We start from the raw sequence: 16,056 nt of genomic DNA on the forward strand, positions 1-16,056 counted from the left end.
CACAGGAGCGTTTAACTGGCCATAGACTTCTTTGCGAAAACGTTGCTCAAGCTTGACAACATATCCTTCGCGCTGCCTTTGTCCCGGATGACTTCCAGAACCTCATCCGCCAAGAATCCAACGATCATGCTTTTCGCTTTTCGATCTTCGTTGTCGAACTTCACCTCGTCCTCTTCATCTTCTGGCAAATCTTCCGTCAGGATCCGCAGCACTCCAGCCGAATCCAGGAACACCTTCACGCGAAAATACCAGTTTTTAAAACCAGGTCCACCGGAATATTGGGGAATTCAGTGCGCAGTTTCCTTCGGTGTGCGCATAACCTCTTGTAGGTATGACTTGTAGCAGAGAAACACGGATTTAACACGATTAGAACTAGGTTTATTAGGAATAACTTATTACTTGGTTGATATAGAACTGTATTAGCATGGGTGAAAATTTTCCTTCAATACCCTTTGGTTGTTTATTTGTTGATATGGCTACCTTGACGACGACGCTCGGTTGTTTGTTGATATCCTGACAACGACGGTTAACGCGGGTCTCGGTAGTCCCGGGTTACTTTGTTTTTCACATGTTTTCAGAACTGAACCTGAGTTGCGTGCTCTTGCCTACACTGAGGAAAATGGACGTATGGTTTTCAATCAAACGCCTTATGAAAATTTGCCACAAGAAATCGTTATGAATTTCAATATGTTGCTTTATGAATGATGATTTTCATTTGAAAAAAAGTGAAGTGCGGCAGACTGGGTTCGAACCATGGACGTCGGGGTTGGGAGGCCGGTATGTAGACCACACGCCCATCGACGCTTGATTACTCGGGAAGGTAACTGCGTATAAGAAGCACTGCTGGTGGAATAATCAGTCGAAGATTCATAAGGCACCAGTTATGAATTTCGATAGTCCAGTTCGCTGAGTGTACGCAATGTGGTCGGGTATGAGCTTGACGACCGGACCGGCAAATTGCTCACACAACCTCATTTGATCAGTACAGTTGCTGATGAAGAATGTGTGTAGCCGCCAGACATTCTAAATACTCACGCTCCTCTAATGTGCACGTGTACTATACACATGTGGAAGTGATGGCTTGACAAATGGATTGCGAGTGATTTGACTATTGGTCCAATTTGGGAATCTCGAACCCATTCAGTTGCCGCTAGATTGCGAAGGCCGACGGAGGTGAAAGCGCCAGTCTAGCGTACTGAGGGTCGTGGGTTTGAGTCGCATCGAAGGGAATGTGGTTACCTCCAATACATTTTTCAAATGATTATCTTCCACATAATGTACATATTCACATATGAGTTTTCAGAACATTGTAAATAAAAAATGGCAAAGTCGTGCCTCGCGTGAGCGCTCAGTGGTTTCCGATGGTTGTTTCGGCGGCATCGGTGGTTGGCGTGTTAGCGTGGTTGTTGTTAATAATTGAAAAGGCGATTCAGTGGTTAATCATCGAGTGGCATTTCAAAGCGCGAGCAGACCATTTGTTAAATTTTTGCGCATTATTCGGAGTATCGCTTGGTTGCTGTCAGTGATTGGAAAAGCGCTTTGTTAAAATTAAATCGGTTCTTTTCAGAACCACCATTGAATAGAGGAGAAGGATGAACCAAAAGCAAGAGTGCCGATCCCGAGCAACGCAAGATCCGATCTGCTAGCAACAAATCCATTACATACAGCTACGTAGTCCTGCGTCACCTTTGCGCACATTCCCATTGAGCTGGAGCTTTGAGTTTTGTCATATATGCATCACTGATAGGGGTAACGGCTCAAACCTTGGCCCATTATGCCACGGCTGAGCACATTTATCGCTATAAATCTTCATATATTGCATTTCCAACCATAATTATTCCACCAGCCGGCTTGCTTACATTTGGTTTTGATGCCAAATAGCAAAAAACGACGATGAATGTCCGCAATATCTCATTTAAACCAGCGAAAGTCTCGAGAGAAATGGCCAAAATATCGGCATCCGTGTCCCTATCATGTGGATAATTTTTCAGCCCACTTGGGACGACTGATTGTTGATTTCGAACATACGAAAGATAAAGATGGGTTGCTGTTTATAGTGCCAATCATTTTGCTTGCGTTGAATAAAGGCAGCATGCAAACAAATAGAGAAAATCAAATCATCTTATTGAGCGTGAATTCTAATTGGTTGCATGTAAAATACTACTACACTGATTGTGAGAGTGCGTTTTAGATTCCCCCAAAAGCACGATTACCAAGGACATGCTAACGAAAATACTATTATATGTATCATTTATTTCTCAAATATTTACCATATTTGCAAGTGAATAAGTTTAGAAAAATGAAAACTGTATTAAAAACGAACAGTGGATAATGTCTGTGACATAACCGCGAAGTGGACGTAGGACTTGACTTGACCATGCATTTGAAGATGTATAATATATCCAAATCTCTCACGTCACCTAATTTGTATAAAAAATCGGCGATAACAGCCCAAACATTATTATAACAATTTCATGAGCAATATAGGAAAAAATATCTTAAAAAGAAAAGATCTCAATCGATTTTTCATCTAATAGTGGAATTTTTTGTGATTTATTTCATTATATGTCACAGTTCTTGTTATGTAACGGTTATGAAAAAATCTTGAAAATCTGCTATTCGCGTATAACATTTTATCTCTAGAGTATTTTAGAATTTTTAAGAACTCTTTAGTAAGTCTATCAATGGCTCTCAGAAGAACCGTATGCTTTGAAAATAAACATTTTCTATGTCCATGTGTTGCGTCATGTTGCAGTGGATTGTAAAACCAATGTTGGGTGCTCCGGGTGGAGCGCGAAACCAAAGCTGTCTTCATGCAGTGTAGGTATGTGCCGACGTGTGTTGTTTCTCGAAACCAAAACAAACACACGGTTTCTTCAAAAGCATCGCAATTCTTTCTCTTGCTTTTCTTCAGCCTGTCTCGGATCGATTCTGATGCCGGTCGGCCTCGGCTCGACTCTGCTGCTGTTGCCGGTATCTGCTCGGCAATGCTGCGGTGTCGGGTCTGTGGGGTGGACTGCTTCTGGAACTTCTTCTACTGCTGTACTGATGACTATGCTTCGGCTGATGTTGGCCTCGACTCTGCCGGGCCGAAAAAGTGGATAGTATGGACGATGCTGCCTTGGCAGAAGGTGTGAATGCTGTCGAATCGATATTACTGTTACTTGGCTTGTCCCGGTCAGAATGAAAGGACAAAAAATCACGTTGCGCTATGTTATGCCTTCTCGTCAGACCCCAGCAGCAGCTCATTCGCAGCTTCGACTGAAGGGCCTCCGAGTCCATGCGATATCGACTGAATAAGGAAATTATTTAAATCTTTTAGCCTTGAAAAAGGCTGTTTGTTTCGGCTTGGTCCAACTAATAAGAAGGACTGAATGCTCTGTAAGCGAATGCACTTTTCTTTTATACTTAATTTTGAATCGTCTCTGCTTCCCGATTGGTCGGCCAATCAGTGATCGTCTTGTATCCCGTTCCTTTGTCAGCCAAAGCGTTATCATCATCGACGCGTTCGTGATGGGCTTCTTCTTCTTTCTTTTGTTGTTCACTGTTGGCGTCTATTTCCTAACGGGACTTTTCGCACGGTACAGGCCACAAGCCAGGCAATCGAGCTAAGAATTGCTGTTCAGGTGGGAAGTGCGGAAAATTTAGGATTGGTAGCTTGGGAGAACATTCAGTCACGTTGTTTGTGCGCGGACAGTATCAAACAATGTTTTTCTATATAAATCGATTGATAGCTTTTCATTTTGAGATATCTTTTTTAAATTGCTCACGAAAACTGTTATAATGTTTGGGCTGTTATCACCGATTTATTTATCTAAATTAGATTATGTAAGAAATTTGGACATATCAAGTGTCTTTAAAGGCATGGTCAAGTCTAGTTTTTCGTCCACTTCGCGGTCACAGTTCTTGTTATGTCACGGTTATAAAAAATCTTGAAAATCTGCACACTTAATTTTTTTACCGGGATCTCAGCAAAATATTGAACTTTTACCGAGATTCGCACAGCCGTGCCCCAGCAAACATGTTTTTTGCCGAGATTTCTGCTGAGAATCAGTAAATATTTTGCCGAAAATCAGCTAACAAACGCCATTTTTGCTGAAATATCAGTTTTTTATTTTGCTGGCGCACGGCTGTGCGGATTTTTGCCGAGATGCAGAAATAAAAACTGAGTGTGTGCTATTCGCGTATAAGATTTTATCTCTAGAATATTGGATTTGACACCCAAGTACATTTTATAACGCGGAGGGTATTTAAAACTTTGATATTATATATATCAGTGGCTCTCAGAAGAATCGTTTGCTTCAAAGAAATACATTTTCTATCTCCATCTGTTACATCATGTTGCAGCGGACTGTAAGGCTGATGCTGGGTGCTCCTGGGTGGAGCGCAAAACCAAAGCTGTCTTCATGCAGCGTATCCGCTTGACGTGTGCTGTTTCTTCAATGGAACCAGTGGGATGCGAAGTGCCTTAATGCAGCATGCGTCGAACCAGTAACGAATGCCACCCAATTGCGAAAATTATTATTAACTCTCTTGGCCCTGATAAGGGCCGAAAATTAACTCCTTTCGGGGAACTGGTTGACCGAGGGGTTTTTTTTACTCGAAACCAAAACACACACACGCGATTTCTTCAAGAACATTGCAGTTCTTTCTCTTGATTTTCTTCAACTTGTTTCGGCTCGATACCAATGCCGGCCGGTCTCGGCTCAACACTGATGCTGGTCGGCCTCAGCTCTTCATTGATGCCGGCTAGTTTCGGCTCGACTCTGCTGCTGCTGCCGGTATCTCCTCGGCATTGCTGCGGTGTCGGGTCTGTAGAATGGGCTACTTCTGGAACATTTTCTGCGGCTGTACTGGCATGCTTTGGCTGATGCTGGAGAAGAAAAAATTGCGTCACCCTCTTTTATGGCTTATTTTGGTGCGCAGTTGCAGCTTAACCGATAGCGTCTGCACCCATCAAAATCAAGCGAACAAATAACACGAGGAACAAGCGGCACCCATATTTATAGGTTTCAGTGCAGTCAATGTTTTGCTTCGAAAACAGTTTTGGGCCTATTGAAACAAGTTTTTCGGGTCATATCAAGTATGAATATGAAAGGCATACTTAAGATCTGTCGATTAAGGGGTTTTCCGGAAAGATCCGTTCACTGGGACAAACGCTATTATCAGTCAAAATCTTTCAATACAGCGTAACGCGGTCGATATAGAAATATTAAAATTACACCCGGTATAGTGAAGAGAGACGTAAGTCCTACGTCAAAACTGCAATTGCGAAAAGGCTACATGTTCTAGCCCTCATGTTGTGCCTTCAAACAAATTACATACGTTAATTATTGGCTGCCGCATAATTTTGAGATTTACTGCTAGTTGAAACCATGGAAGTTGTGTTGCTCTCGCTCTCGCGATACTCTCAAAGAAACTTTTTTCCAAAACGTAAACAATGCTTTAGGTGGGGATGATGCATAACGCACTACTGAAGAAAGCCAATTGTAAAACTTATTCTAGGCAACTCCTTGCTTTGTACTGTGCATAAACAGTTATAACTGTGCCAACTACCTGATATTATTACACAATTATTCATAAATAGAATTATTGGATGCTTGTTTTTAACTCTGCCTGCATTGAAGTTTCATGATTGGTACGTGCGTTTGATTCCACTCCTCTCTATATCGAACAGCTGTTGTGAATCCTCTCAAAACTCTCACGTGTTTCAACTTCCCGAGTTGAAAGAATACTTCATCGGTATCATTTTACAGATCAAAATACTTTTTGCAAGCAATAATAGATCTAAATTATGATGAAGGTACTTGTCAAGTAATTTGACTTGAAATTATTCACATGAAATGACGTTGAAAGTTTATCTAATGAAACATACGATACATTGTATCTTTCCATTATTAAGTGAAAAAATGTTTGTGGGATTCGTGCGCAAGACGATAAAACTAAATATTCATACACTAATTGAATAATTTATTTGCAAAATTATGAAGAAAATGGTGTATCGAACCTCGAAAGGTTGATGCTTGAATCGCTTTTGCTTGAATCGTGTTTGGAAGCCGTAAGGTAGGCAATTATTTTTGGTATGTTCTGCGAATGAAAGCGATTATATCGTGATTCGAGAAAAGCATCATGAGGGCCCATTCACAAACTACATGACGTTTTAGGTTGTGGGAGGGTACTTGTCTGAGCGTTAAGGACTTTATAAATTTTAGAACTCTACCATATATGAAGCGTTACTAGGGGCTGGGTGTGGGTTGACAATAGTTTAGCGTTATGTAATTTGCGAAAGAAACTTAACGGTTGAGTGGATTAACCTGTTTTTACAAAAATTCTCAGCAACCTAATCGCAAGCATCGGATATTCTATCTGCAGCTTTCGGTTATTTTCTCCAGTACGGGTTATTGGTGAGAATGTTTTGATTTTAGAGTTTCACCTATACTAGCGTAGTGCTACAAATCGAAAGCGCATGCCACCATTTGGCTATGGGTGCCCGCAGTATTGTCCAAAAAAGTTTTGGTTAATTCTGTCGCTATACTAATGGAAATTGTGAAATAAAAATGATGGCTGACATAGTGTGGTTGTTATCCATTCATCTGATGTGCGAAAGCAGGTATGTTCATTCAGAAAACTCTTTTATTTGGTAAATGAAACACTCTAGCACGGCCTGCCTGCATAAGTCAACGAAACATGGTTGCTAAAAACCGAGTCAAAATGATTTTTCACGCCAGATAATTGCTTTTAATAGTTTAAGAAGTGTATAAATCTAGAGTTATGAAGCAGCTATATGTTTGATACACTTTTCTAAAGAAGCAGTGGTTAATATCTCCCTACAAATCGACGTATTATCGCTGAAATTTTGATTTATTTGCCTGATGAGCCAATGTTACATCCAGGGCCAACATTACCGCCGGTTACCTTATTTAAAATCTTGCTCTTTTCTGTAGGAGGGTTTGATGATTGAGATTTGAGAATGGTTTTACCAACACTAGTCGTCGACGTCGACACTACTATTTCGACGAATTCAGGTGATGTTAATCTCATTCATTTTCAGCTACTGAATCAATTTGCTTGCTAGTAACAAGTTCTCAATGAGAAATCCCGCCCATTGTTTCCTATTGACATTTTTTACATTTTTAGTACGCAAAACGCGTTCGGGAAACTCACTTTAATTCACTTATGCTTAACCGATTTTCTTGCAACAAGTTGCATTCGACGTGGGATCCTATTATTTATTATTGGTCAGAACGGACAATGGGCTCAAAACTGATGACCAAAATACTATTTTTTATAATTCACAAGAGAAGCATTATGATTTCTTGGTGAATTTTTTATACAACAATCGCAAGGCAGCAGCCAACCGTCGTTAATGTTCAACGTCACATCAATCAAGCGCAAGCAATCATCGAATATAGAGTTAATTTGGCTTTACATAATAAATTTAAATTAATATCTCTAAACTCATTCCATTTGATTATACGCGTTATAGGTGATTGTTCTCGTGTGAAAATTACACAAAACAAGTTGTTTTAAATGTTCCAGGAAATGGGTCATTCTGTTTTTATTTTTGGAAATGGTGCCGAAAACGTTTCTCTGGAGAACGAGTTTTTTTTAAAGAATTCAATTATGGGAAATTTCATTCTGCGAATTGACTGTCTGGCAAATAGTGTTCAAAGAGGTCAACAGCTCTAAGCTCTTCTAAGTATTGGTCCTAGTAGAAGCAAAACTTCCGTTCGGGTTCAGTCTTTATATAATTTAAGCTACCAGCTAGCTCCAGCTCCTCATGAATCCATTCTGCGGATATATTGTCTGGCCAATTATTCGTAAAATTCGTGTGAAATAAATGTGTAGCACCGACGAATGTGTAGTTCAGCTTATTTTATGAGTCAACTATTTCCTTTTCTTTACTTTTCACGCTTTCGTCCCAACTTCTAGCTATAAATTACTTGAAAGACTTCCATAAGATAATACATTTTTTTAAGGTCTATATTTCTATTATCGTCGAAGCAATGATATTATGGTGGATATGCAATCAATGCAATAATTAGTCTGCTTTTCGATGATAATTGAATGAATGTGCCCAAATCATCAGTTATCCTATAATTAATTGATATTGGCATACAATTTGTGATTACAGATTACCTATAAGGTGTTTCCAAGTTTATTTTTTATTTTGTTGTTTCATATAGTCAGGCATAACTTTAAGTGTAAATGAAGTATAGCATTGCAACAGAATCTGCCGAATAAAAAAATTAAAATAAGATTCTGATTCAAATGTTTTCAAAGAGCTGATTTGGATCTGGCCACAAATAACGTAACGCTGAGTTTTGCATTTTGAAAACTCTCCTCTCATTACAGTTTGTATGAGCCATTACGTTCGGGTTATCCCAAACCACCATGCAAACCGCTATCTACAGCGTTACGTAATTTGTGAGTAGAGCCTTTCTCGATTGTCTTGGTTATTGAAAGTATATGCTGCTTTGATCAATCTTAGATTTTTCTCAATCATCATAGCAGGAATCGTAGGCAAAGCACTGACTAATGTTACAGGTCTTATATACTACTGAGCATTCGTGCCTTTATACCGTTAAAGAATGTAAATTATGCGTGGATTTCTCTACCAACGCTTGAGCCTTAATCCAGGTTATAGAAGCAACTGTAAGTATCGCGTAAGAAGAATTAAACCTCAAAGTGGCTAGGTTTCGAAGCTGTTGTAATTTTCAATAAGACATCGATCCCAAAATAATACAGATATTATTTTTTTAACTTTTGGCCTTCGATTGTTTTACCTCGGTTTTAAGAGTAAGGCGATGGTTGAGAAATTTGGTATTATGTGAAATAAATCTAACTAATAATGTTATAATTCTCAGATACACATCAGATTTACCTATCCGAAATGCCTTGAACAAAATTTAATTTTGAACTAAATGAATCTACAATCTATTGTTTCAGAAGTTATATCGTCAAAAGCATGTACGACCTGTTCGCAAAGCACTTCAGAATTATTTGAAAAGGAGGTGATAACACATTGAAAACTTGTATTAGGAGCTTGTAAAAATATATATTTTCTCATATGCTTGTTTCGTCGTTCCATCAGTCATATCCATTCATCCAGCACACGTAAGACAAATGCGGAATGCCAACTCGACCATATTCTGCGGGGCATCCGCCCGGTGACAGACATACAGTTCTCGGGGTGGGGAATTGAACAGCCGACCAAGAACCCAAAATTCCACTCGTTCACCATTTGGACTCTCCTTCGGGACGGACATTAGCATGCCTTGCTCTTTGACGGCCACCAAAGAGCGATGCGTGTTGGCAATCTTGTTCGCTTCGTTCGCCAGTATATCGCGAAACTTTTTCGTATTCTGCAACGTGTTGTGGATAATGGTGCAAGTTTTCCGAAATGTGTTCAAAATTAAATCGTGCTTTGAGTTTGAAAAATTCATGGCCGGTGCCAAAAAGATTCCATCGCCCATCTCCAGCTGCACAAAGTAGTACAAAAGGTTTTCGCTCCCAAATGTGAGCGTACTGGGAATTAATTCAGAGAATTCTTTGCAACGGTTTTCTGACAGCTCGGTAATATCAAAAGTGCTACTCCTCTGACTACTATCCAGGCTTTGGCCCCAATCTGAATCGTCATCGTCGTCATGTTCGTTAGCCCCATCATCTTTGAGTGCGTGATTTTTGATCGAACTTGATGCGTTGGATTCCTCGTCATGATTTCTAGTCGCAATGGGACGTTGTTCATCCATCGAAGATTCTTGCTTGGTGATTGATGTTGAAATACACTGAGGGCGCCGATTTGAATCGATCCATATTCTCACGAGATTTTCGATTCCCGTGGATTTGAAGTAATCCAACATATCTTGTATTTCCTCGATGTAACGCGAGAGGCTTTTATTATGATTTGTATCAACTGGGGCCTCCAGAATGACTACCAACAGAAGGTGTCCAATTGAAACCAGCATAAGATAAACATCGTTATTTTTATGTAAATTGAGGTCGCAATACTCTTCAGGGTAAATTTTCTTCCAAAAGGCAAGATTCTTTATGTTGGTGGTCGAAATGACTTCAAATATTCCTAAATTTTTCAAAATAGCTTCAATTTCAATCAAATATGAGCCACCCAAATGTGAGCACACCAAGTACTGATTATAATACAAACAACACCCAATTATCGTCAAATCACAAAACAGATCCACCAGCTCGTCATTCCAATTCCGGTAGTCCATTGCTTCCAGTTCTCCCAAGGCATCGTCTATTCGCAGTTGTATTTCCTTCGGTAGAGGCACGAAATGAGGCTGATGGAATGTCTTTTCAAATTTATCCATACTTCTGTTGGTTTTGATGGAGTGGCGAATCAGTTCGCATAGCTGCATCAATTCAGTTTGCTGTTCAATCGGCTTGTTGAACATGGAAGAACAGTCAAAATAAAGACTACGCAGCAGTCGACAGATCTGGTCACTTTTTTGCTTCACTGAAAACAATGCAGAATACTTTGAGTTGAATCCTAGCAAAAGTATGCCATCCTCAAAGAAATTATAAGTGGTGTAATAGATGATGTTCCGTATTTTCAAATTTGTCATGAGAGCTTTTGTCTTAAAAGAAGAGCTAAAAATGGAATGTAGCGTTACAAAGCTGCCCTTCGAGTTGTAAATTATATTGTTTTCCTTCGTGGGGTAGCAAAATTTGATGTCCAGTTCATCGTTTTGTGTATATTCCTTGGATATGTAAATCATGCTGAAAACCAGATCGTTGCTACTCATAGTTTGAATATCATCCTTGTTGAACAACGTTTCCTGGCTTTGAATGAGATCCATCAAATTGGTTATTTTAATTTCTATAGAATTTGAAATGTCGTGTTCAATCATTTCAAAAAAAGTTATCCTTATTATGGTTGGAATCTTCGTACACCCCTCCAATAGGGACTCCAAGTTGTCGACAGTTACCGTCTCCGAATCAATAGATTTAATCCAATCCTTTGATTTGACTAACTTTCCTTTGTTAAACATGGAATAGTCCTTGACCTTATCTACCATAAGCTTCCTTCCATCCGGAAACAGTGAGGTTGTTATTCCAAGTATTGTTTCTGTCAGTGGAATGACATCCTTTAAGATAATATTTTTTTTCGGAGCGATGCTAATGATAACTTCCTTGTTGATTCCATTCAAATGCTCCTTCTTTGAAGAATCTATGATATTCACCTTAAAAAGCTTATGCTTGTTCTTGTCGCGCTGGCCAAATTTTGAAAGAATATTTTCCTTCTTACGTATCGACAGTCTTTTGTACTCATTGCGGAAAAACAAATCATCGTCGAATATAATTGGCTTTGCATTGTAAACCAAATCAAATTTCATATAAAACAAAAAGTTGTCTATTATATATGGACTCCATTCGTGTGTTCTCGAGTCACAACTGCTGTGACTGCAGTCAGATGAGATGTTAGATTGGTCATCGGTCCAGACCTTGAAAATAGATTAGAATAAAGCGAAAAACGTTTATTGTGAGAATGATTTCACTAACCTGATCATCTCGATCGTCTTGCTCCGGAGTTCGATTAGAAGGATTTGCCATCGTACTATTGTAGATCGTACGTTGATTGGCATTCATTTTTCTACCAAAGAAACTATTCTTCAATGGCGCAATTATGACATGTTTAACAGATTATCTGAGGATTGTTCATTTCAATATTCTATAAAAATACCTTATAAAAAATGTGGAAATTGTAAATAAAAACTTAAGACTTAAGTTAACATTAAACCAGCCCGGTGGCATCCCTATCTTACACAATAGGTTTGTTTTGCAACCAACATTGCGCGGCCGTATCCCACTGACAGTTCTGTATCCTAATGAGAATCAAATGTGATGTTTGTAAACAAAACACATACTATCATACTATCAATTTAACACTGTGATGTTCACGGTTAGATCAGACAACCCAAAATGAAGTTCAAACAACTCAAAATTAAGTTCATTTCACTTAATTTGGACCGTTGGTGGGGGAAGCCAATTTTGAGTTGGATGGCTCAACTTGGATTTGAGTAGTTTGCGTTTGATCCCGTGTGAAAATATTAAGTTATTTCCACCTAATGTTCAAATAGGTTTAAACAACCTAAATTTGAGTTCAACCCCTTTAACCTATAGATAGTGGAATATATAGATGAGCGAAGATAAATCCTCTGTCTCCAAACGAACTGTCAAACGTGTCTCCAAACGAGCATGACGTCACGATTTCAATGGAAACGTTAAGGGCTGTGACGTCATATGCGCGTGTGCACGGGCAAAAAAATTGACTCAGCCATGCTTTCGCTCATCTATAGATTCTACTATCTATACTTTAACCTAGCGTTGGCTTCCCCCATCGAACTGCTATCGTTGGGTGGTTTTCTTTCTCTGTTTTTGACATCAAAGGATGGAATGAAAGAGATGCCAGATCGAAAACAACTCAAAATTTGGGTTGTTTGATCTACCCGTGTTGGCTGCAAAAACATGGCGTCGTGCCACCCACCTGGTTTTTTGGCTTGGGGAGCATGTGTTTGTGTGGTGTGGATGATGCATCCGCCCTTGTAGCATTTTTAAATTTCAAGCAGTTTCGAACACGCTAACCTGAATCTACCCAGAATAAGGCACCTTTACACGTATCAATAAAACTGATCAATCCAAATCCATCAGTTCCCCGCATAATCAAAAACGATCTGCGTATAGATAGTAGAATCTATAGATGAGCGAAAGCATGGCTGAGTCGATTTTTTTGCCCGTGCACACGCGCATATGACGTCACAGCCCTTAACGTTTCCATTGAAATCGTGACGTCATGCTCGTTTGGAGACACGTTTGACAGTTCGTTTGGAGACAGTGGATTTATCTTCGCTCATCTATATATTCCACTATCTATAGATCTGCGGTATTGTTGTTACTGATCAGATGGAATAAGTATTACACTCAGAAATAAATTTATACCAAATAGGTTAAAAGTCATACTAAATGGCTATTCGCCTGGTTGACCCCAAACTCGTTTTCGATGCAACAATACCGGGATAGTATAAATTCAAGAAATCATGAAATAGTATAAGTGGGCTTTATTATTTTTTAGATTATACTTCCGTGTAAATTATGATCCAAAATATTTAGGTTATGTTGTTTTTTTCTTTTTTCGTTTTCAAAATGATATAAATAAAAGAATACTTATTTAAAAAAATCTCATTATTATATAATCTTGGTGGAGTAATATACAATCAAAAGTGCGATAGAATAACAGGCGGTAGTTATTTTTTGTGGTTCGAATCGTCCTGGTCACATCACCATCAAGCACTGCACTTTCCTCGGCACTTCCTAGGAACCGTATTTCGTTTCGCAGATCCTTATGAATTCGTCTTCACTGCCGAGGGTAGCCATGAAAAGTGTCTCGACGCCGAATCGGCAGCGATGAAATTCCAAAGCGGGATGTAATTCTTCACTGGGAAACAGCTCTCGCACATCCGACACATTCGAAGAAACGTCGCTGTGAAGAAAAATCACTGAAATGGAGACCGGCGTTGGTCGGTTTGACTCTGCCGTAGAGCTGAAAACAATTTTGACGATTTAACGTTAGATATCTATTTTCATTCAAAGATAGCACTTCGATTCATTACTTACATAGAATCATTTGTAGTACGTAGTCCAGAGATAAATTGCGTCAACCCAAATCTTCATTATTTGAGAACGCCGGAGGGGGCAGCGAGACTTGATTTGGTACTCGCTTCTGACGCGTTTGATAAACGGTGTAGCTGGGCGGCTAAGGAAGAGGTATTGTGCTAGTTTCAGAATTGGTTTGGTTTGGTTCGATGGAAGAAGTTTTTTTACATTCCGGTTGACAGGGGCAACCAGGCAACCAAGATGGCAAAGATCAATGTCGAGCGCTGTGATTTTCCTCCGGAAAGGCGTGCTTTTACACATTGCACAACAATTTAACTTATATGCATATAAACGAATAGCGGATCTAGAAAAAGAAAATTAATATGAATCTCGACGTTTTTAACCATATGCTCAGTTTCTTACTTTTAAGTCGTCTTTAGTCGGTTTATTGAGAAAAGTATTAAATTGATCGAAATCACCACGCGTATGAAGAAAATATCAAAATCTGCAAAAGACAGAATGCTAACAAACATATTTTAACGTTATTCTTGCTTAGTATAAATCATAATGACAGGTAGTATACATTTTAATCTGAAGCAAGTATAATTCATAGAAATGACAAATAAGTATAATTTCAAAACATTCTTGGATTAATATTATTTCTGAGTGTACTTTTATTATTTACATTGCTGTCGGTTTACAATCTTATTGTATGTTGACCTCAAATCAATATTATACAACATCTTTAATCTACGGTACCATATGCATTAATTTCAAACTTTATTGCTTATTATGTTTATTGTTTATTATGTCTAACGTTTAGCAGAGAAGAGCACTCAGCGAACTGGACTAGCGAAATTCATAACTGGCGCCTTATGAAGCTTCGACTGAACATTCCACCAACAGTGCTTTTTATACGCAGTTACCTTCACAAGTCTTCAAGTGTCCATGGGCGTGTGGTCTACATACCGGCTTCCCGGTCCCGACGTCCTTGGTTCGAACCCAGTCTGCCGAACTTTAATTTTTTTTAAATGTAAATCATCATTCATAAGGCAACATATTGAAATTCATACCGATTCCTTGTGGCAAATTTTCATAAGGCGTTTGATTGGAAACCATACGCCCAGTTTCCTCAGTGAGGATTTTTGATTATTGAACGGATATCCTATCGTAAAAAGGTCACCCCAAATTACTATTTAGTAATTTGCATAGGGCACCCGTAACCTGAAGGGTTCTTATTGATACTTCCCATTATTATACACATATGTGTCTACTAGTTTGGATGTAATTATGCAATTATACCAATATAAATTTGCATTGACTTTCTCGAATCAATAGTGAATCTACTTTTATCTCAATTGGGTCCTAAAACCCTTCCTTGTTTATGGCTGCAAACGATAGTGCATCGGTCAAGAATACTTGTACCGTTGTTATAAAAATTCTGATAAAATTCTAAGGGTCTGTCTCAATTGGATAATTAAACTGAAATTAAACTTAAAAGTGACATTTCAATAATTATCGAATAACCCTAGATATGATTAATGATTAATGATAATGAATAATCAAATTAAATGATTTGCATTGTGATCAATAATAAAGTATCCTTTCTACCAAACTGTGTTATTGAAAGGTATAAAAATGTTATGATTATGATTAAAGATTAATGAATAAAAGCGATGTATGCAATGATTAAAATAAATGATTAATGAATAAACTCAAAACAATCATGAATAAGATTAGTGATTAATGATTAAATGTGAAAATCTATGATTAACGATTAGTGATTAATGATTGAATCGTATTTTTTGTATGATTATGATTAATGAATAATTATTAAATCAACCATTATTCATTAATCATGATTAAATCTATGATTAATCACTAATGCATCGCGCTACCAAATTTGATCACCTGTCCGCTGCGCTATAGCTGTTTTAGCAGCGCGTTTAGTAGTGACCGGAAAAGTGTCAAGTAATGATACTACACTGCCAAATGGCTTATACTCACCACCGGCAATCTTGCTCTAAGCTAATGTATTGAAACTGTATATTTTAATAACCAACGAGAAAAACTAATATTTTCTTTTCTCAATCCATTAATACTTCCAGTATAGGAATCGGTACCCTAGCAGGATAAACTCTGATGCTTATAGAGGCAATGAATATATGCCCAATTCGATGATTTATAATTGTATGTATCTTGTCACATGCTATGTGTATTGATGGTGCTGTGGTGTAGTAGCCGCTTCCCGTTCCAGAGATCACAAGTTTGAATCCAGGTTGGAGCATTTTGCTTTTTTTTTTGCACGTATAAACAGTTTTTTGGCCATAATTCCGAAACGCAAAGTTCGATCGATTCGATAATGGGACTGCATTCCGCGTCGAATGCAACTTGTTGCGAGCAAATCGGATAATGATAAATACCCAAAAACGTGTCTCACAT

The 16,056-nt window shown here is 38.5% G+C and overlaps 2 protein-coding genes and 1 long non-coding RNA gene across 4 annotated transcripts in view; 1 reads left to right on the plus strand and 2 right to left on the minus strand.

Moving 5' to 3' along the window:
- The window catches only part of LOC134211677 (lysM and putative peptidoglycan-binding domain-containing protein 3), a 27,619-nt gene extending 18,586 nt beyond the window's left edge, over positions 1–9,033 (plus strand). The window contains exon 4 of the mRNA XM_062688798.1: positions 8,950–9,033. Coding sequence (XP_062544782.1) covers positions 8,950–9,018 — 69 coding nt within the window. The 3' untranslated portion in view covers positions 9,019–9,033. The remainder of the gene's footprint in view (positions 1–8,949) is intronic.
- Positions 9,034–11,774, minus strand: LOC134211676 (protein inturned). Of its 2 annotated transcripts, XM_062688795.1 has the most exons (3): positions 11,705–11,760; positions 11,524–11,626; positions 9,034–11,465 (listed from the first exon to the last, which is right to left on the minus strand). In XM_062688795.1, exons 2-3 carry the CDS (start codon positions 11,608–11,610, stop codon positions 9,105–9,107), a joined length of 2,448 nt encoding a protein of 815 aa, XP_062544779.1. In that variant the 5' UTR covers positions 11,611–11,626; positions 11,705–11,760; the 3' UTR covers positions 9,034–9,104. The 2 variants fall into 2 exon arrangements, with proteins under 2 accessions (XP_062544779.1, XP_062544778.1); XM_062688794.1 differs by having other exon boundaries at positions 11,524–11,774.
- Positions 11,775–13,083: 1,309 nt separating this feature from the next.
- LOC134215908 (uncharacterized) lies at positions 13,084–14,275 on the minus strand. The gene is made up of 3 exons (XR_009980357.1): positions 14,038–14,275; positions 13,636–13,978; positions 13,084–13,561 (listed from the first exon to the last, which is right to left on the minus strand). It is a non-coding gene; the product is annotated as an uncharacterized LOC134215908 (long non-coding RNA).
- Between the last annotated feature and the right edge of the window lie 1,781 nt (positions 14,276–16,056).

This window comes from Armigeres subalbatus, chromosome 2 (genome assembly GCF_024139115.2).
Source record: "Armigeres subalbatus isolate Guangzhou_Male chromosome 2, GZ_Asu_2, whole genome shotgun sequence".
NCBI lineage: Eukaryota > Metazoa > Arthropoda > Insecta > Diptera > Culicidae > Armigeres > Armigeres subalbatus.